Below are 19,044 nucleotides of genomic sequence, written 5' to 3' on the forward strand. Positions count from 1 at the left end.
TGGAAATGAAAGCCAGATGAGAGGGGTGAATGAGGAAATAGCAAATATACAAGACATTAAAACCAAAAGAGAGCTACTGCTTGACACACTAGTTCTGAAAGGTTGCAAAGGCAGAGGCTGTATTGAAACTGAATTTAGGAGTGCAGACAACCATCTGGGTGTGAGGGATTTTCTAACTCAACTTCCTGCACATCAAAATGATATGTGCTCCCAGATACCCATGGATTTCTGGAGATAAATCTGTTTGCTCAATAACATACCCAGGTTCGACTGGCGGGGAAGAGACGGCAGTTTGATTGTATGGCAGTTTGACTGAGGAGCTATGATCGTTACACTTTAGACTGGGGAAAAAAGACAGGCAGTCAGGAGAAAAGTAACAGACACAGTAAAGGATGCTCAATTCTGAACAGAAAGGGCTTCCTTCAGCATGCGTAGGTGTGCCCTGGAGCAACGGGAAAACAGCTCTGCCTGATTAAGTTAGAATGATAGAATGATACTTGAAGTACTCATTAAATCATCTAACCTGTGTGTTTTTAAAACGTAGGAACAGTAGTAGCAAAGCGTACTCTATTACGGTTTATTGCTTAATCCTATTCTCATACCATTTTCAGTAAGAACTGTACAGCAATTGGGCTGGGAAGCAGCACAAGTGCCATCCCGTAAAACGCAGATGTTTCTTACACATTCTGATGGAAAAATATTCTAAGATGACTAGCAGTGCTGTCAGATTTAGTACTTGAATTCAAAATTAGTATTTCCAAAATACCAACTTTTAACTCAAAAACCAGTTTATCACTTTGGTACCTCTTGGTCCCCAATTTCTGAAACTCTTCCAAACTGGTTGCAATGTTGTTCTGTGCACGTTTCCCTAGCTACTCTGCATAGGTATGAAGAATAGAAGTGAAAGAAGTTTGTGATCACATTCCACTACTCGTTTGCTACAGAATTTTTTTTCCAAAGTTTTCCTGAAGCAGGATATAAGCTATATTTGAATTCAATGACGCACACAAAAACTTGGGTTTCCCCGTTTAATAAACATTTTGTGGTAACATCAGCCAGATTTACATAAAGACCTGGACATTATTTCTGATTGGTTTTGTGGGGTTTGTTTGGTTTTTGTTTTATTATGTTACAAACTGAAGTTAAGGGGAACTTGCAACAAGTCCCACAAAGCACAGTGCAACATTTAAAAAGAAAGTAAACAAAACTGCCAAACACTCAATCATTTTCTGCCAGAACTGGGATATTTTTTCTAAGACATCAGTTTGGGAGGGGGATAAAATTCAATGAAGAATTAAATGAACTCAAGATAGTGGGAACTGCAAGGAAAAATAAGAAATGACAGCCACAACCTTTTCAATTTAAGGGCAGAATATAAGTCTAAGATATTTTTGATAAATTCTGACAAGAAAAAGAAAACAGCATACTTTAAAGTATATTGAAGCAGTGATTTTTAAACAAAGAAAGCAGAACTAGAACATCTTAAATTTTAATCCTTTCTTTACAGGTTACCTAGCCCACTTTTGATTAAGAAAACTGTAGAAAGTTAGTAACAGCCACAAGTTAACACCGAAAGGTGGCACTTGTCAATTTTCCATAGAGTCCTGCTTTACGGGGTGTCTCAAATGCACTGCTCCGATCTTCTATCATACGTTGCTGACATCAATTGTGTCAGATTTTAGTCCACTGGTCGCTTTTCACCATATTTCTTTGTAAACTCTTCAGCGTTCTTACAGAATTTTTTACGGTCCTTAGAGTATTCTTCAGCTAGGTCAGCCCGGAGGGGATGCTCGGGCTGTGGATCATTCACCAGTGCTATGAGGGACTGGATTACTGTCAAAAGAAGTATAAATACCGTCAGAGACTAAAATGGTTAATTTTTAAAAATCAAAAAGTAAGCAAAATTCCCCAGTAAGAAAAGAGCTTTAACTGCATTTAAATACATCCCCATAAATCTAGGGTCTTTTCAAAAGCGGAGCATGAATAAGCTATAGCAATATGCCAAGATTTAGTTCAATGACCGTGAATGAACACCAGAAAATAGTATTTGTAAAAAAAAATCAACCCGAACAGAGACCAAAATACACTACAAATTATTTCCCATGTAACTGGCATCCTATCTGAAATACTCTCCTATGGCTAAGAAAGAAATTAAGTTTCACAGACAAGTTCATCTAAAAGGGATTGGGTAAAAATGGAATTTCCATCACGAAACATTTTTGTCCTCACACCTGTCACAATGATGCAGTTGTAACCAGGCCTGCTTCTGGAAACCCTTTTTTCAGTTTTTCTATGCATCTTACTTCCCCTATGAACAGCAGACAATTCTTCCCTCTACTCTAAACTGCCAAATACATCCACTAGTAGAGATACACCACGCAAACAAATGGGTAAGAACTGCAAGATGCTTTTCACCCCACTGTTTACAGCCGTTACATCAATGTTCCCCTATCACTTTCAAAGGAAATGTCATTCCTAAAATAACTGAACTGTACTTGACATTCGCGCAGTAAACCTTGCATACTACAACGACACTTATTGCTACGTTTTCCTCATATACAATCTCACGACCATTTAAAGCTAGATAGGTGACAACAATCAGGAGTTCTCCTATCCATCCGCTAAAAGGTACATGTGTAACTGGGCAAGTCTACAGAAAGCAGATACACGGAAAAAGCTTTTCACTGTACGACAATACTAATGATATTCCGCTTGAGGTAAGTTTGGGCTACCCAGAGTAATACAAAGCAGCACCCCAAGAGTTTTTAAAGCAAGTATAATAAAACTCTGTTAACTTCATGCATTGCACACTAGAGCCAGCTGCCTCCTCCTGAACTCACATAAACCACTGACACCTACACCATCCAGCAGCTGGGAGTTCGCAACTTGGCTACATGCTGTGCAAAAAGTCAGAGTCTATTGTTTGTTCTGAAACTGCTACTTAGCAGTTTAACTGGATTCTCCCTAATTTTGCAATGTAAGTGCTTACAATACTTATCACTCCAGTAGATGCTAGAATACCAGAGCGGCTTCTTTCAGAGCATCAATCTTTTCACGCTCATACTCTTTTCCACCCTTACCTGATAGGAGCGGGGAACATACCTCAAAACAAATACTCAAAATCCAGAGAAGTATGCCTGTCGCTACATTGCTAAGCAGGAACATTTCTTACCACACATCAGAGTTTAAACTGCAACAAACTATCTAAGGAATGTAGAATTGGTATTAGCTTACTTCGCAGAAACTCACCAGTCCTGGACTTATAACAACTGTCATCATATTAATGACTACTTATGAAACCAGCATCAATACTGCACGACAATCCCTTTTCACTCAGTAAAACATGCTAAAACACACACAAGCCAGAGAAAATTAGGAATGTCATAACAGGAGTTGCCTCAATATCCACAGCATTTTAAAATGCTAGTTTCACAACAGTGTTTTAATATTAAGCATAAATTAATAAAAAGTACAGCAGTAAGATGCATGTTTAGTATGTGAAAGGTGAATTAATGATTTATGATGAACCTAATCTCTCTGCTTTCTTGACACCTAACTGATCAAAACCAATCACTTTGATGCCGTACTAATGATGTTGCATTACTTCCTTGAGAAAGGCCCAAGTAGCAAACAGACTGAAGTTTATTTTTCAGTGCAGAACAGTTCTGGAGAAAAAGGAACAGACACTTAAGCAGGGCTGTAGTAACATGTTGCAAGTTCATACAACCATGTAGTAACAACAGATGTTGACACTAAAACAACTTCTTGAAGAAGGAAAAGACAAACAAAAGACAAAACAGCAGAAATGGAGAGAGTTGCAATGTTTTGGTACCTAGGGTTTGTTCCAAATTCTGATTTTAGCATAGTTTTTATTCACTCTCAGATAAAAAAGGAATTGCTACTTCTCAGGGAGACACTGACTATTTCCTGCATGCAAACAATTGCTTCAATAGTTCCAACTAATGCAACTTGCATTTCAAGCTAGGTAGAGACTTGTCGTTCCTTTACTTAAATCTTACGAGCTTTCCCTAGTTAAGACAACTACTAAGGCATTAACAGAAGCCTTCTACACATTGCTTCCATTTCATCTCTTTCAAGGGTCTTTGTCCTGTATAATCCGAGATAAATCAACAACAAATCATAAGATCTTCACTGACCTATTTAAGTTTAACAGGTTCTTTTTGCTGCCACCTCCACTTTCCCCAACATACAACTGCTTGATCTTTTCTGAAACAACTACAGGAATTTGCCTATTTTTGTCTTTGGGGCAAGATCATGCAAACTGTAAGTACTTTTATTACCATACAGAAGTAAAAAAAAAAAAAAAAAAAAAGACATCTCAAGTACAGCATTGTTTACTATCGGGAACACAGTTCAAGTGAAAACAACCTTAAAGGAGAGCCTGGAAAGAAGGAAATACTTTCTCCTACAGAGCAAGATACTCCCTGTCACTGAAGCTCTCGCACTGGACTAAACGGCTACTCATTTGAATCAATATTATTAAAAAATACACAGTTTTTGCAAGGATGTTTGCACTTTCTATATGTACAATAATAAATGCTTAATATCAAACTAATCATAACCTGCCGGAAAACACAAAATTCTCACCCCAACAACTAACGGAAGCAACAATAGCAGAAAAAAAAACCTACTCAGATTGCACTCTGTCTGCCACTGAACCTGCTGAAACTTTTTTCCTTTAAATATTTAAATTCTTATCCAAAGACACTCTACACAGTAAGCCTCCCAGCAGCGATCTTCTAAGAACTAAGAGTTAATTTGTGTTATGAATTCAGGTTTTGTTTATGACTCCCTAGATATTTCAAACCATACCTTCAAATCACTGAACCACATGGCAGAGATTATAAAATACACAAAGCCTCAAGGTTTTAGACCCTTTCTTTCAAACATCCAGGAATGTACTGAACACCTCTGGATTATACAGTCACTGTTTAAAAAGAAACACAAAATAATCCCCAAACTACCACCAGAATTTTTAAGTATGCCAAGGACACTACCTTAATAAACTCTTCAGTCATGAAGAGCTTTGTGGTTTCCTGGAGGTGGAAATGACACACATCAGTGTCATTACCTTACGTGCCAATAACAAAATGAGATCCCAAGAGTTGCATGCTGTGCTCACAACATGCGATTCATGACACAAACCTTACGACAACGAATATACCATAAGAGCAGTGGCCAGCTGACAAGCTGAAACGCTATTAGCTTTAAATTTAAATACAATACAAAGTTTCTTGATATCCAGTTTGCTCTCCATGTGGAGTCCTACCTTGGTCAGTTTTGGTTGCTGGCTTCCAGTTTTCAGCACTAATTACTGGCAGACAAACCTGCCCCTTTTCATCGATGTTAGGGTGATAGATCTTTGTTTTAAATGTAATCTTAGGAGGTTTGAATGGGTATTCTGCTGGGAAGTTGATTTCGATTCTGAAGGCTCCTTTATCATACGGAGGATTGTCCTGCAACAAGAAGGGAGAATGTCAAGAATCTGGCACATTCTAATGGACACAATTAAGATAAAGCATGCTCCAGACTTCGATCTATCAAATGACCTCTTTTAAAGACACTTTCTTCCAACACATACTGCCATGTCCACATGTCAGGAAACATCAAAACCTATTTGGTAAGAGAGGGGCAATACCACCTCTACAACATTTGTATTCACCCTGGAAAAAGCAGATTACCATTGTTCTGAAGTTAGCTGACATTTCCACAGGTAAGAAAGCATCCAATCCCATTTACTCCAAACTTAAGGTCCTATCTAATAAGTAGTTTTATTCCCAACTTTGTATTTCAAAAAACATTGTAAACCCTTTCTGAGATACAAACAGGAAGCCTGACAAGGAAAATTGCTTTCTCTAAACCTAGTTATTTTACGTGTCTCACAACATGGTGGTACGAACAGCAAAGCAATTTGATTTGTCAGATTTCCCCATATGTTCCGAGAACATTTTTGTGCTGACTACACAAAAATCTGCTGAGCATTCAGTGGTACTAAAGATAGATATTCACTGCGTCTGCTGATGAGAACATTCTGAATTTGTATGCAGTTTTAGCACCCACTCTTATCAGATCATTTTTGAAGGAGCATGATGAGAGAACCATGAAGTACGCAAAGTAGTTCTTCATACTGAAACAGAAAAAACAATGCCCAGAATCTCACTTACAAAACCTGTTAGGCTATTGATACTGCTTCAAATACTAACTGCAGAAGAAAGGCAGAAGAAAAATAAACCATTGCTACATTAAAAGCTTATGAAAAAGCTTTAAAAAAAAAAAAAAAAAAGCGCTGCACTGAAAACAGTAACTATGGCATGAAGCCTTTCCAAACACTCTGGGAACAAGAATCAAAGGATGAGAGTTTCCAGTTGGTGTGAAGTATAATCACACACATTATTCATTAGCAACCAGACCATTCCCTGCAATCAAACCCACTCCAGAAGTTAAAAAAGGTTTACCAATATTTGGGGGTGGGGAGTGTTCTATTAAAATATTATTCAACAGAAAACATTTAATTTTAGTTTCATCCATGTGGAGAAGGCTGGTTGTGCGTTTCTAAGAAATACAGCACAATTTCTGCAGTCAATGGAAAAGGTAACTAGCATGGCTTTAAAATCACTTTTTATCCAAGCAATCCCAAAAAGCTGTGGAAGTTTAACAGATAACTGGTGGTGGTGACAACTTAAGCAGTTAGTACCCTCTCCCCCCATGGCTCACTTGTTCTTGCCTCCATCACATGCTATAATTTGTGAGGATGTTCAGTGAACTGATACGGGAACTGACCTGCCTTAAAAATGTCCATTTTCTGCTTGACTCTCAGTCAGAACAGTTCTTCACTATAACTCAACAATAAATTGAACCAAAAATGCATACAAATGGTTGCTCATGTTTTAAATAGACAAACCACAGAATATTCAACGAATTAATTTCCAATTATTTGTTGTATTTATTTTGACACCGACAAGGGAGAGAAGCAGAATTATAAATACTGAAACACAAGCAACAAACATGACTCACATTCACCTGAAGTATTTTTGCTCTGCAAAAATTCATCCATAGCAAGCAGTTTTGATTAAGTGAAATGAAATTCATGGTACACCAACAGTACTTCTTACAAGAACAAGGAGTCTGGGGTAGTCTCATTTTAATGTTGAAATCAAACAAGTAGTGTACCTTTGCAACACACAGTACATAAACTACCTCATTCTACAACTTAGAACAGGAAAAGAAGTTGACAAGCTACCTTCAATTTGCTTCTCAATTGAGCAAACACCCTTAAAAACTAACAGTTGTTCTGAAGAACAAAATATGTTACATACAACAAAAACTTTTAAAGCAGTATCTTTCACAGTAATTCTGCATGAAGACTGTTAAAAATATTAACCTTTGTATCTTTCACACCTTCATTAAGAAGCTGACCAAAATAATGCCTAGTTATAGAGTTTAATAATCAGAAACTGGTTAATCCTACTAAAGCAGGAGTAATATGTCTTTAAACACTAAGCAAGAACATTTTCTAAAATGGAAATAGCATGTAAAACTTCAAAAGCAAAAACTGGGGAAAAAAATTGAACTTGCAACCAGCTTGTAATATTACATTTTTAAGCCATCAACTCCAGCGTTGCAATAGCTAAAAAAATTATGCTAAAACTAAAGCATCTTCTATAGCGTATCCTCAAAATAATAAACTATACTACTCTTTGAACACATAAACCACAACACTTTATTAATCAGTATAGGAAGTATAATTTCATGACAAAATTCCCTCTTAACTACACCAGCAGTGAATTTAAGGCTATTTCCTTTGTAACAGGACAGATTATAAACCAAAAGGCAGGTATGAAGCACAGTTCACTGCATCAATGCTTAAACACTTGTGATGTTGTGAACCTTTGCAAAACAAACACTAAGCTTGTACTCTGGTGAGCAGAAACTGTTAGAAACAGATGCTGTACGGCACATATTGCTAATTTTAACAGGAATAAACAAGTATTTTGGTGTTTTGCTTTATTAGTCATATTTACCAACCTTATACTGCTTCAAAGTATTATCAAAGCAGTAAACTGTTACACATGAACCACAAATATCAGAGTGGCTTATTAAAGCATATTGTTTCTCAGCTCTGTCAGATCTTAATGTCAAATCCTGCTTGCTTTTATTGAAGTGCAAAGGCCTAGCCATTATCTTGGCCTGTGAGATCTGAATTAGGGAATGGCCTCCAACTAACAAAGCAGGGGCACTGCTAAAGAGATGTTTCAAAGTCTTCTAATAAAAAGATTTACACTAGTCAGTTGACCTTTCAGGTAGCACCCAAGGAGAAGCAGAACTGCTGCCCTAGTGGCACAGCCCCTATTGCTGCAGATTTCAAAATAGCTCATGTAACGAAGGGAGCATGGGCCGTGGCAGCAGAAAATAAAGGAAGTGAAAATCCAAGTGACTTCAACCAAGGAATTCAACATACTACATTTCCTGCTTTCCCCTTGTCGTGGTTTAACCCCAGCCAGCAACTAAACACCACGCAGCCGCTCACTCACTCCCCCCCCATCCAGCTGAAACCAGGACACCCCTTCATAACAAATCCCCCTCTGTCTGACTAATACAGTGGTTATCTACTTCTATTAATCATTCTCTTAAAAGACTGTAGTGCTTTTAAAAAATAAAAGTGTTTGGGGGGGGAGGGGGGCATTAATTAATGCCTAAAGAGACTTTCTTTTAAAGAGCTCACTTCTGAAAATCCAAACCTTTTCTTTGCCTCAAACTTTTTCCAATACTCAAATTTTATTCTAGAAATAAATCTAGTTGATTTAAAAAAAATAATCTATTAAGGAATAAACTTAGGTTTTTTTCCCTATAAGGATGTAGATTTTGTACTTTAAGCTTAATGTAATAAACTACAGACTTCATTTACTTCCCCCTTCCAACACCTCTCCCAAGTAACCCGGTGCCATCACTGAGCCCACAGCCCTCGCCAGCTGCAGCCATGTGTTGCACCACGCCTACAATTACAAAGCATCCAGGTAGGTATTGATCAGAGAAGTCTAGAACATCTTTCAATTACGTATGGATTTTTCTTCAGATTATTTATAAGAAACACCTACTAATGTTATCAAACTTTGATAAAACAAAACACAGAAGACACTCAAATAAAATGAGACAGGAAGTTCACACTATTTGCCCAAGATTACACAAGATACCTGAAGAGAGACAGGAATTAAATCTGGGAGCACACTTCACTGCCCAGAGTATGTTTAGGATGGTGCAGTATAATCTATATAAACTTACGTTGTATTTATAAACAACTAGCTTCTGCACAAACCTACAACTCTGAAAGCCAGGTTTTATAATAATAAGAGATTCTTGCCAGGGTGCAAAAATTATCTAATGGTCACCAGCAGCACTACTAAACTTTAGATTTATGAGATACAAATGATCCTCACTTTATTTTAAAGCTCATTAGAATAAGAAGTAGTCTATACTCACAGGAACAATAAGCCCTTGCCAGGTCAATAAATTAGCTTCATCAACCTGGATATTACGGAAGTTTTTCATTCCACATTTGCGGATTTCTTCAAGCTCCTGAAAAGCAAGCAAAGTGTAAGTGTAAGTTAATAACAGTATTAAGCAAGATGCTCCTATTTATTTTTCAAAATGCTTAGAGGTCAGTGTGGGTTTATTTAACATTAAAGAAGCTTGGGGTTTTAGCGGTGGCAACTCACACAAATAAGAAATAAAATTTTGCACCTGTGAGAAGTAAAATTCTCTGAGACAAGGTATTTAAAAAACCCTCATTTTTTGATGTCAGGAAAGTACAAAAATGCCTTGTTATTAACATAATTACAGACATGAAGACATATTAAAGTGCATTTAAAAAATGTTTTTATACCTCAAATGCAAAATTAGTGCCTCTGGTAACAGACAATTGATAACTCTGTGAAGCACAGAAATAAAGTGCATCTTAGGACTTGTGTGAAGGAAAACAGATTTGGAAGAACTACTTCATAACAGTTTTAAAAATGGATAAAGTCACTGAACAGTCCAATTATTTCAACTGTTCCTGCATGACCAACTTAATTTGGTGCAAACCCAGAAAAAATAACAATTGAAGCCAAACTAGCCTTATTTAGACAAATCACTTGAGAAGATACAGCTTTATCTCTGTTTTGTACCTCAAAGTTCACAGTATATTATAAGATACCTCTCTTTACAGCTCTATCACTCTTAAACAAGGTATCCTTCTGCACCAGTCAAATCAGTTTTGATCAGTTAGTGATCCAGGTATCACCAAAACAAGTATTTAGGTATTTTTATATTTAAAATTTTGTATAAGCCCTGGTGTAGCAACTTTTTCCTGGAGTATTTTGTAAGACCTAAAAAGAAACACCTCAAGGTTCCACTTTTGGTTTTTGCACAACAATTACAGCCCTTTGCTGTTGAATTCAGCAGTTTTATCTTTAAAGAGAATTTCACTGAATTCAAATTCAAAAGCAATCCACACTGAAATAGAATACTTCCCCTGTGCTTTCAGAACTGAAGCACATGCCTGCATGTCTACATAGGTTAGGAAAAATGTTGCTTATACAGCAACACTGGTGCACTCTGCCAGCATGCAGCTCTTCAATGGGTACTAGCATATTTGCAAAACTAGACTGTATATTATGATAAAAACACCAACACTATACACTGAAAAACAAAAAAGATCAGTTTTCCTGATACAGATGCTGTACTGTCCATGTTTTGTTTTTTTTTTTTTTTCTTTCTATAATAGCTCTATGTTCATCTTAGATCAAACCTTTCTGCATCTGACTGGCAGAGATTTAATACTTGCAGTAATCTCTTGCATAAACTTAGCATCATGATAAAATGCAAGCCCAAAGGGAAAACGAGATTTCCAAATGCACATGAAACAAAAAATCACATGACAGCCACACATCAGGAGATGAACATTTACGTTCCCACCCACTGCACCTACCAAAGCAAGAGCATACTCGGAACACAGAATTTTAACCTTGGATATTGAATTGATGCCCAACACAATCTTCACGACACTAAAACCGACTATTTAGTTTAGACCTCCGGATTAATGCCCAAATTCCACTGCTGTTAGATTTACACAATATCACAGACAGTTTGGGCCTTTTTTTTTTTTAAACAGGGTAAGAGGATTATCCTATTTCCTTAAAGCAGAAAAACATACAAAAACCACACAAAAATAATCCTATGAAGCACATCTATAGGGATACAGAGCAAACCAAAATATTCAAAAGAAAATAACCTTTATTATAGCAGCCATAAGAGATCCTTTACGATCACTGAAACTGCAAATCCACACAGTGCCTTACAGCTGGCTTTGAGTGCTCAGTGCACAAAGCAGCAGGTCAGGGAGAGTCTGACTGATACCAGACTGATGCTTCCCCGACAGGGTCAGGGGAGTAACTCACTTAGAACAGCGTTTTCAGCAACTCGCTCACTACGTGTACAGAACGGTGAAGTCCTGGCAAACCACTACTCCACAGCATGTAAGAGGGTTAAATCCCATTCCACGTTAGATGTAACACATCAAACACTGGGAACAAAATAAGCTAATTAACCAGTAGGTATTTAAGCATAAACAAACATGCATCACAAGTGCCTTCACTCTAAAACAAGGAAAGGAAAGTGGGTTTAGACAATTTTCTAGTTACTATATTAAAAACATTATGCGGAAGATTTCTGTCGTATGTATAATGTCCCAGTGGGAGTGCAGCTTCCATGCAGAAGCTTTTAACACAGGTTCATATGATAGCATTACACTGCTTCTGGTCCAGGGAACAATTGGCCGGACACAGAAAAAGGGAGAGCTATGACTCTATAATTCAGGTATGTTATTAAGCTAATAAAACAAATTAGAAAAGCATGGCTTCACATTACTAGAAAATTAAACACCTACATTTTATAATTAGATTCAGGTTAAAAAAATTGGATCCTGAACGAAGAAATGCAAGAATCCAGTACAGATATCATTACGAAATTGTAAAACTCTGTATGAAAGCAAAGAAAAGTTTAAAACAAATCTGCAAATTGCTGCCCATTTTCCCTCAAGTCTACTACATGAGAAAGGGAATTTAACAGCCTAGAAGACACTAAAGAACCAGCCGAAAATTATTTGGGACATCTTCCTCTTTAAACTGACGCATGAAGCCTTTGCAGGAATTCACTTTCAAAAATCAAAAAAGAGGTAAATTACTACAGTGTTTTGGGACTATATCCTGGGCTGCTTCTGCTGCCTTGGGTCCTGTGGTAGTAACTGACAACCGAAAAACAGGATAGATGGGGATAAACCAGGCAACTCTTTTCCTCACACACAGGCAGGACTGCAAAGGTCATGGAGAATCAAGCCTACCTTAGCAGAGAATTTGCCTGAACTACATGCTTAAGAGATTCCAATTTATAAGAGAAATTACTTTTCTTATAGAAGTGTTTAAGATTTCATATGTCACTCCAAATTAATCAAGTCCATGATAGACTTTTGTACAAATAGCTTTTTTTTCATACTACTATCCCCAGAAATACAATGTAATACTATACTTACAAGTCATGCTTTTAGGGTTTTTGTGTCTAATGCATCAGGAGTGGTAAGAGATTCACCATTCATAATTGAAGGGTGTGAGGGGGGGGTTGCTTTGTTTTTTTTTCTAGCAACTGCCAAAACCCATAATAAAGATCTAACTGCCTCAGAGCTCCAGAGGCAGACACAACTACAGTATAAATGTACTGTTAAAAAAGTGAATGAGCTACTAAATACTTTCAAACAACACACATTAAAAGTTAATGCCGCATTTAACATGGGCTTGAGCAACTCCAAAGGGACAAAAATTACTTTACTGAGGTAAAAGGATATAATACAGATATTTATTTCAAAATAATACTTAAGAGTCTAGGCAGACAGTAAATAGATTAATTCCTTTTCTTGTCCTCCACCCCTTAATTTTGTCAAGTAACATAATTAAAGGAGCACAGGAGGAGTGTAACTAAAGGTTAGAAGACTGCAGTAAGAATTTCAATGAGTCTTCATTCCCCACTCTGTTATCAACCTTGCATGTGACCTTGCTGCATTGATTTCCCCATTTGTAAAATAGAAATGTCTTATTTCACGCGGGTCTCTTGAGATGTGATGTTTGTAGTTTGGATATGTTCAGAGAAAGTGTTATACACAGCACATGAAATGGAGAAAACACTTTCAGAGGTGGTATCTGATCTTCAAGTATAATGCTGAAGGCAGTCATAAAAGTACATACTACCTCCCATATATAATCAATAAGGATTTAAAATTTTGATTTTTCAATATTGTGTAATCATTTGTGCTGTTCAAAGCAAAAATTAATTTGAAATAAAAAAGAACAGTAAGTGGCATCAGCTTAAAATGTAGTCAAGTCTTCTAAAAACCCTGCAACTGAAACTGTTTTGCCCATGGATCTTTCAAGGTTTGGGACTTCTCTAAAAAAACAAGTGCAGTGAAGACAAACACTTGTAAGAGTGCAATCCAAGTATACAGGAATAAGTGTAAGAGCTCATACTGACTTCAGCAAGTTCTGCATCAAGCCCCAAATGCTATTAAATGCACAAAGAAAAAACAAAAGTTTACTGAAATAACTGCTTATAACATTCTGTTTATAAATACATTCTCTAAAAGAAGTGTGACAAAGTCAACCAGGCTCCAATACACTGATAAGGAACTGGCCAGTTTTACTTTCCAAACCTCATACAGTACAAAGAAGTGTTAAAACACCTTAAAATAAAATATAATTTTACAAAAAAAACCATAAAACCAACCCAAACCCCAAACAGATTCTAGCTCTTGTATAAACTATTATTAAGTTTCCTCTGCAACAGTACAACCCTGTATACTCACATGTCTTTTATTTACTGAGTAATCCTACTTTTTGGCAAAGTATTTTCATTTGATTAAAAATCCTTTTGTCAGTTCTCAGTTTCAAAAAGGGAAAATGAACCAATATTCTCACTTCCACATAAGAGCAATCATACATTGCTCAAAACCACATTTCCCTTGTTACTGAGAACTGGTGTTTGGATCAATTCGGTATTTGAAAAACAACTCTAAAGTTGTTTAAAACCCCTTTATTTGGAAGGGCTATGGTATTTACAACACCACAGCATACTGGAGATGGCAGGCCATCTAGAGCAGGTACCTGGGTGTGGCCTTGCGCTCGTATTTTATCACAGAGTTCAACAGTTGCATAAATGTTTGACTATGCAATTACGGAAGCAGAGTAAAAAGAGTGAGATTAAAATAATTATCTACATACCTCACTTCATATGTGAAGTGTTATTTACTCTTTAAATCTATTTCCAGTTTTTAATACTAAAGATGCTTTTGAACATCTAAAGACCAGAAAACAAAAGCACAAATCTTCCAGACGCCTTAGCTCAATCACATTGCCGATCAACACAGAAGGGAGTAGCCCCACACGTGGGACAGGACAGCTTTCTCAAATACTATCCCAAAACCCCTGTTGAAGGTGCATCTCAGTACCACATGCTACTACACCACCAAGTACGTACTATGACTATCCAGCACCGAAATAGCCTTCCCTTTGCGACTACCCACTACCTCTCCACATAGCATTTAGCTACAGATATCGCATGGAAAACGGCTTGTTTTACATTAGTGGGTGGCAACTGTGAAAAGCATTTCACTGAAATTGCTGGCATGTCTCTTGGAGACTATGTTCCCAATCATACATGTTTGGAGACAATTTGGTTTTTGCAAGAACGGGTCGTGAAGCAAAGTAGCTCCCTCAAAAGAGAAGCCTTAGCTCCTTTCCTAAAACAATTACTCCATATTTGCCTGTTTTTACCCTGAGAGATAGTCCATAACAACATATCCTTGACAAAGACTGCTTTATTTCCACCTCTCACATTTCACGAGGAGTCAAGATCTGACAACTGTGGCTCTTTGAAGAGGTGTAATGGTGGCTCATAGATCAAAACTCCACCTCAGATGTCATTGGAATATGATTCATTAGCTGTGTTTACTTCACATTTTTGCTAACCTAGGTGAGTTCCTGGAAAGGGCACACCTCCACTGATTGTTTTGTAAATCAGTAGTAGAGAAAACTTCAGTTAAGACTATTTGATGGTATAAAGTTCTGCAAAAATAGGCCTCAAATAAGGTCTCTGGCCTAAGAAATACGATTTGCTCAAACAGATCCTGAGATAAGATCATTTTATTCTTGTTATAACTTGACTTCATGTTTAAAACTGAACTGTACACGTACAATGGCAAAGTTTGTAATACTACTTTCAGAAGGACATTTGCAAACTGAAGATACAAATGGCTTCTGCAATCTGAAAAGGACACCCATTTCCACCTGGAAGGTGGAAACTATACTTATACTCCCAGTTTTCTACAGGCAGACAGTGTGTTATTATGAACTTATAACATCCAGTCTCTTTGAGCCACTGTGATTAATATGAATAACATGATGCATGACACAAGTCCAGGAAAAATGCAGTACTTCAAAATGTTGGCAAGACCTTAAGGAAATGGGAATTGCTTTATTTTATGTGCCCTATAAAAGGGTCAAAGTTTATTCTTGCTTACTAAAGACAAACTTGATAACTGGCTCAAAGAAAAGACAGTTAATGCTTATCCTAAATTATTTTAACCAAAATGGAGTGACACACTGAAAAACTCTATTTCCTTTAGTTATAATCACTCATCATTCTACAACCCCGAGAAAGACACACCACAGACTCTTCTGTATTGCAAAACTTCAACAGTGAAAGACTTTTTAAAGTGGATCTGTGAATTTGGAACTTAAACAATGATATTGGGTTGATACACATGCAAGTTTGGACCTCCAAAACATCATGCTGCAGCAATCCAGATTACATCATCTGTACAAGAGCTCTACTTTGTTCCTACTGAGATGAATGGCAAAACTCAAAGCCATTTGGGCTGACTCGACTCTCCAAAAGGCACGAAGGTAGCTGCTTATTTAATAACCTTTACAAGTTGTGTGATACAGCGTCTCACAGCTCTTGAACTGGCACAAAACGCACACACAACACACACAACCCACAAACATCAGGCAATAAAAACGAAAGTAAAAATGTAAGAGAGAAGTTATCAATGTCTCCTTCCTTCCTACACCACTCCCTCTGAAAAGCAACTGCCACACCATTCTTCTAGAAAACGAGGAGGTCAGGTTGTCAAAAACACATTTTTATGGCATTTTAGTGAAAGATTAAATTACTAAACTAATGTTTCATAAGCACTGTGGAACTGAGGAGGGGGGCTGAAAAGCAAAAGGCACTGCAGATATTACGCACAATTTTTCCTGCCTTTCAGATTTTTATGTTCTATTTAAATTTAAAAAGAAGAAAAAATTGGAAATATATATTTTTCCCTAGCAGAGTAGTAGTGATGTGTTTTTGAACAATTCATTTTTTCAGAACAGGCAGAAAAGCTGCTTTACAAAACTATAAAATTAAATGGTTGTTTACGGTCTGAAACTAAGGGGAAACTTATTTGAGTATAAAGCAACAGACATATTGATTATGATAGTAAAGCTGTGACAAAACACAACAGCTATCAAAAATGAAATAAGAAAAATGAATGCCATCTCATCAGGATCCTTAGGACAATTAAAGGTTTATGCCTACTGATTTAAGATATGTGAATGACTCTGCACACAACGTATCTACTATTTAATTCTTAATTGTTCCATAGCGCATTTAAAACAACAAAACTAGCCTTATGAAAGCACTGTTGAGCTATCGGTCTCTTCAAAAATAACCAAGTTGTAATGGTTAATTATGTATCTGTACAATTAAGGAAATACAACTTCAAAACCTGCCATCTACACATCCTAGTGAAATCCCAGCCCTATTAGGGATCCACATCCTTGAAGCCAACTGCAAGACTGATATTAAAAGATTAACAGAATCGCCCATGTAGCTGTCAAATCCTAGCGCATGGTTATGTCGCACCCCACAGGGACAGGTTTTTTAATAAGGCTAAAACATCGCCTGACAGTTACAGGGTCTTTCCCCTGCGTTTCACCAAACTAGCCTGTGAAGTTCATTGGTTTACATTACAGGCCCTTTGCATGCAAACACTGTAGGGTATTGCCATAGCATTTTACAGATGACTAAATTTTACACCACTATGTATTCATGTCCTAGGCAAACCCCACTGCATACAGTCTGTGATGTTAATTGGCAATTAGATACAACACATAAAATAAACTTGTATGCTTTGGGGGCAGTGGTTATCATCTTCTTTCTAAGAAGTGCCTTACTCCTCAAGCAAAACGATGAGAAACAGTCCCAAGCAGCGTTTTACAATGAACTATACACGCTCTCGGTTAAACCCCAACCGAGGCTGAGTTTGCGAGCATCATCCACGCTTCAGAACAAACAGAGCGAAGAGAAAAACACTACCACGTCTGCAGCGAAGGAGGAAACTTCTGAACCCAGGTCCATATTTCAGTGTGATAAACCTCTTACTCATACAAGGAAGTGGTTACTCTCCGAACCAACGAAAACGAAATTATTTCATCCCTCAGCGTTTGGGGAAGGTTCCCTGCCGAGGGAAGAGCGGGGGGGAGCGGAGAACCCCCACCCGCAGGGAGGGAAGGAGGGAGGAGAGGCCGCTTCCCCGCCGCCCGGCCGAGCCCTCCCCGCGGGCAGGGCCGGGGACCGCGCCGCGACTGCGGCACCGCCGGCGGCGGGGCGACCCCTCACGCCGCCCCGGGGATCGCCCCGGCCCCGGGCGGGGGCCGAGGCGTCCCGGCGGCGGCGTTTCCTTCCCCCCCGCTCCGCTCCCCGGCCTTTCCTCTTTGCTTAGTCACCGCAGGAGCCCCCCGAGGGAGGGGGACCGGGCGGCCCGCGGCGGCCGCCGAGAGCCCCGGCCCGGCCCCGGGCGGCGGCCGGGGACCGGCGGAGCGCTGCCGGAGCCCGGGGCGGCGGCGGGGGAAGAGAGCGAGGCCCCTCACGGCCGCGGCCTAGGTGCCGGCTGCTCCCGTTCCGGTCGCCCCAGCCCGGGGTGCCACCGAAGGGGAGGGGAGGAGGCCCGCCGGGCCGCGGGCCGCGGAGGCGACCCCCTACCCCCCCCGCAGCCGGAGGGTCGCTGGGGCGGAGAGGGGTACCCTCCGCCTCCCGCCCGCCGGGCCCTTCCCGGCGCGGCTCTAGCTGTTACCTTCATCAGCCTCCTGCTGGCCGCCATCTTGGCTCTGCTGCTGCCGCCCCACAATGCATGGCGGCGGCGGCGGGCAGGGCGCTAAAGCCCTGCGCTTCCTGGGGCGGCCGGGCGGAGCTCGGCTCCGCTCCGGTCCCGCCCCGCCGGCTGGCGGCGGGGGGGGAGGCGGCGGAGGGGGGGGTGCTCCTCTCGGCGGCGCCCGTGAGGGACACGCACGGCCTCGTCCGGCGGGGAGGGAAGGCAGGAGCCGCTCCGCGCCGGCCCGGAGCCCGCCGCGCGTTTACGCGCTGCCCTGAGGGCTGCGGGAGCATCCCTCCCCTCTGTGAGGGCCGGGTGCCGGCCCGCCGGCCTTCCTCCAGGACCCGGTGATGTCTTTTGTCCGAGCGCCTCTGTTAATCGTCGAGCAGCGCTTTAAAATGCTGGTGGTGCGGCTTCGTGTATTTGCTGTGCGTCACCCCAAATTCGGTGTCGTCTTCCTGGCGGGGAAAGAGACGACAGCCTGTAGTTACCGGTTTATCAAATAAGCCCGCGTTATGTCCAGAGCACTTCACAACCTTCCTTTCTTTGTTTCTTAAAATACTCCGAAAACGGAGGGGAGGGCGTTCCCAGAGGGGGTACCTGGCCCACAGAAACCATCCCTGGAGCTGGTGGTCTCTTACGAAACCCACCGCTCAAGCACATGTCTGGCCTTACCTTACCGTGACCGGTTTGACTCGGCCTCACCCGCAAACTTCCAGCCTGCTGTGCCCTGCCACAACCTCCTAGAGAAAGGAAAGCTGTGGAAGAGGAGATCGTGTCACTGTCAGTATTAATCAAGACTGTAA

General features: G+C 39.8%; 1 protein-coding gene across 1 annotated transcript; it reads right to left on the minus strand.

Annotated features, from left to right (window-relative positions):
• Positions 1-1,676: 1,676 nt before the first annotated feature.
• On the minus strand, positions 1,677-18,337 carry UBE2L3 (ubiquitin conjugating enzyme E2 L3). The gene is made up of 4 exons (XM_075041598.1): positions 18,221-18,337; positions 9,499-9,594; positions 5,291-5,477; positions 1,677-1,833 (listed from the first exon to the last, which is right to left on the minus strand). The coding sequence occupies exons 1-4, from the start codon at positions 18,245-18,247 to the stop codon at positions 1,679-1,681; spliced, it is 465 nt and encodes a 154-aa protein (XP_074897699.1). The 5' UTR covers positions 18,248-18,337; the 3' UTR covers positions 1,677-1,678.
• Between the last annotated feature and the right edge of the window lie 707 nt (positions 18,338-19,044).

Source organism: Buteo buteo, chromosome 11 (genome assembly GCF_964188355.1).
Source record: "Buteo buteo chromosome 11, bButBut1.hap1.1, whole genome shotgun sequence".
NCBI lineage: Eukaryota > Metazoa > Chordata > Aves > Accipitriformes > Accipitridae > Buteo > Buteo buteo.

Bases quoted from the DNA above. Each gene is read 5' to 3' on its own strand.
- UBE2L3 (XM_075041598.1), bottom strand. From the start codon at position 18,247: ATGGCGGCCAGCAGGAGGCTGATGAAG. The intron at 5,478-9,498 runs GTGAGTATAGAC...TTCTTGTTGCAG, and splicing joins GGCAAGGGCTTATTGTTCCT to GACAATCCTCCGTATGATAA. The intron at 1,834-5,290 runs GTAGGACTCCAC...TTCTTTTGACAG, and splicing joins AGCAACCAAAACTGACCAAG to TAATCCAGTCCCTCATAGCA.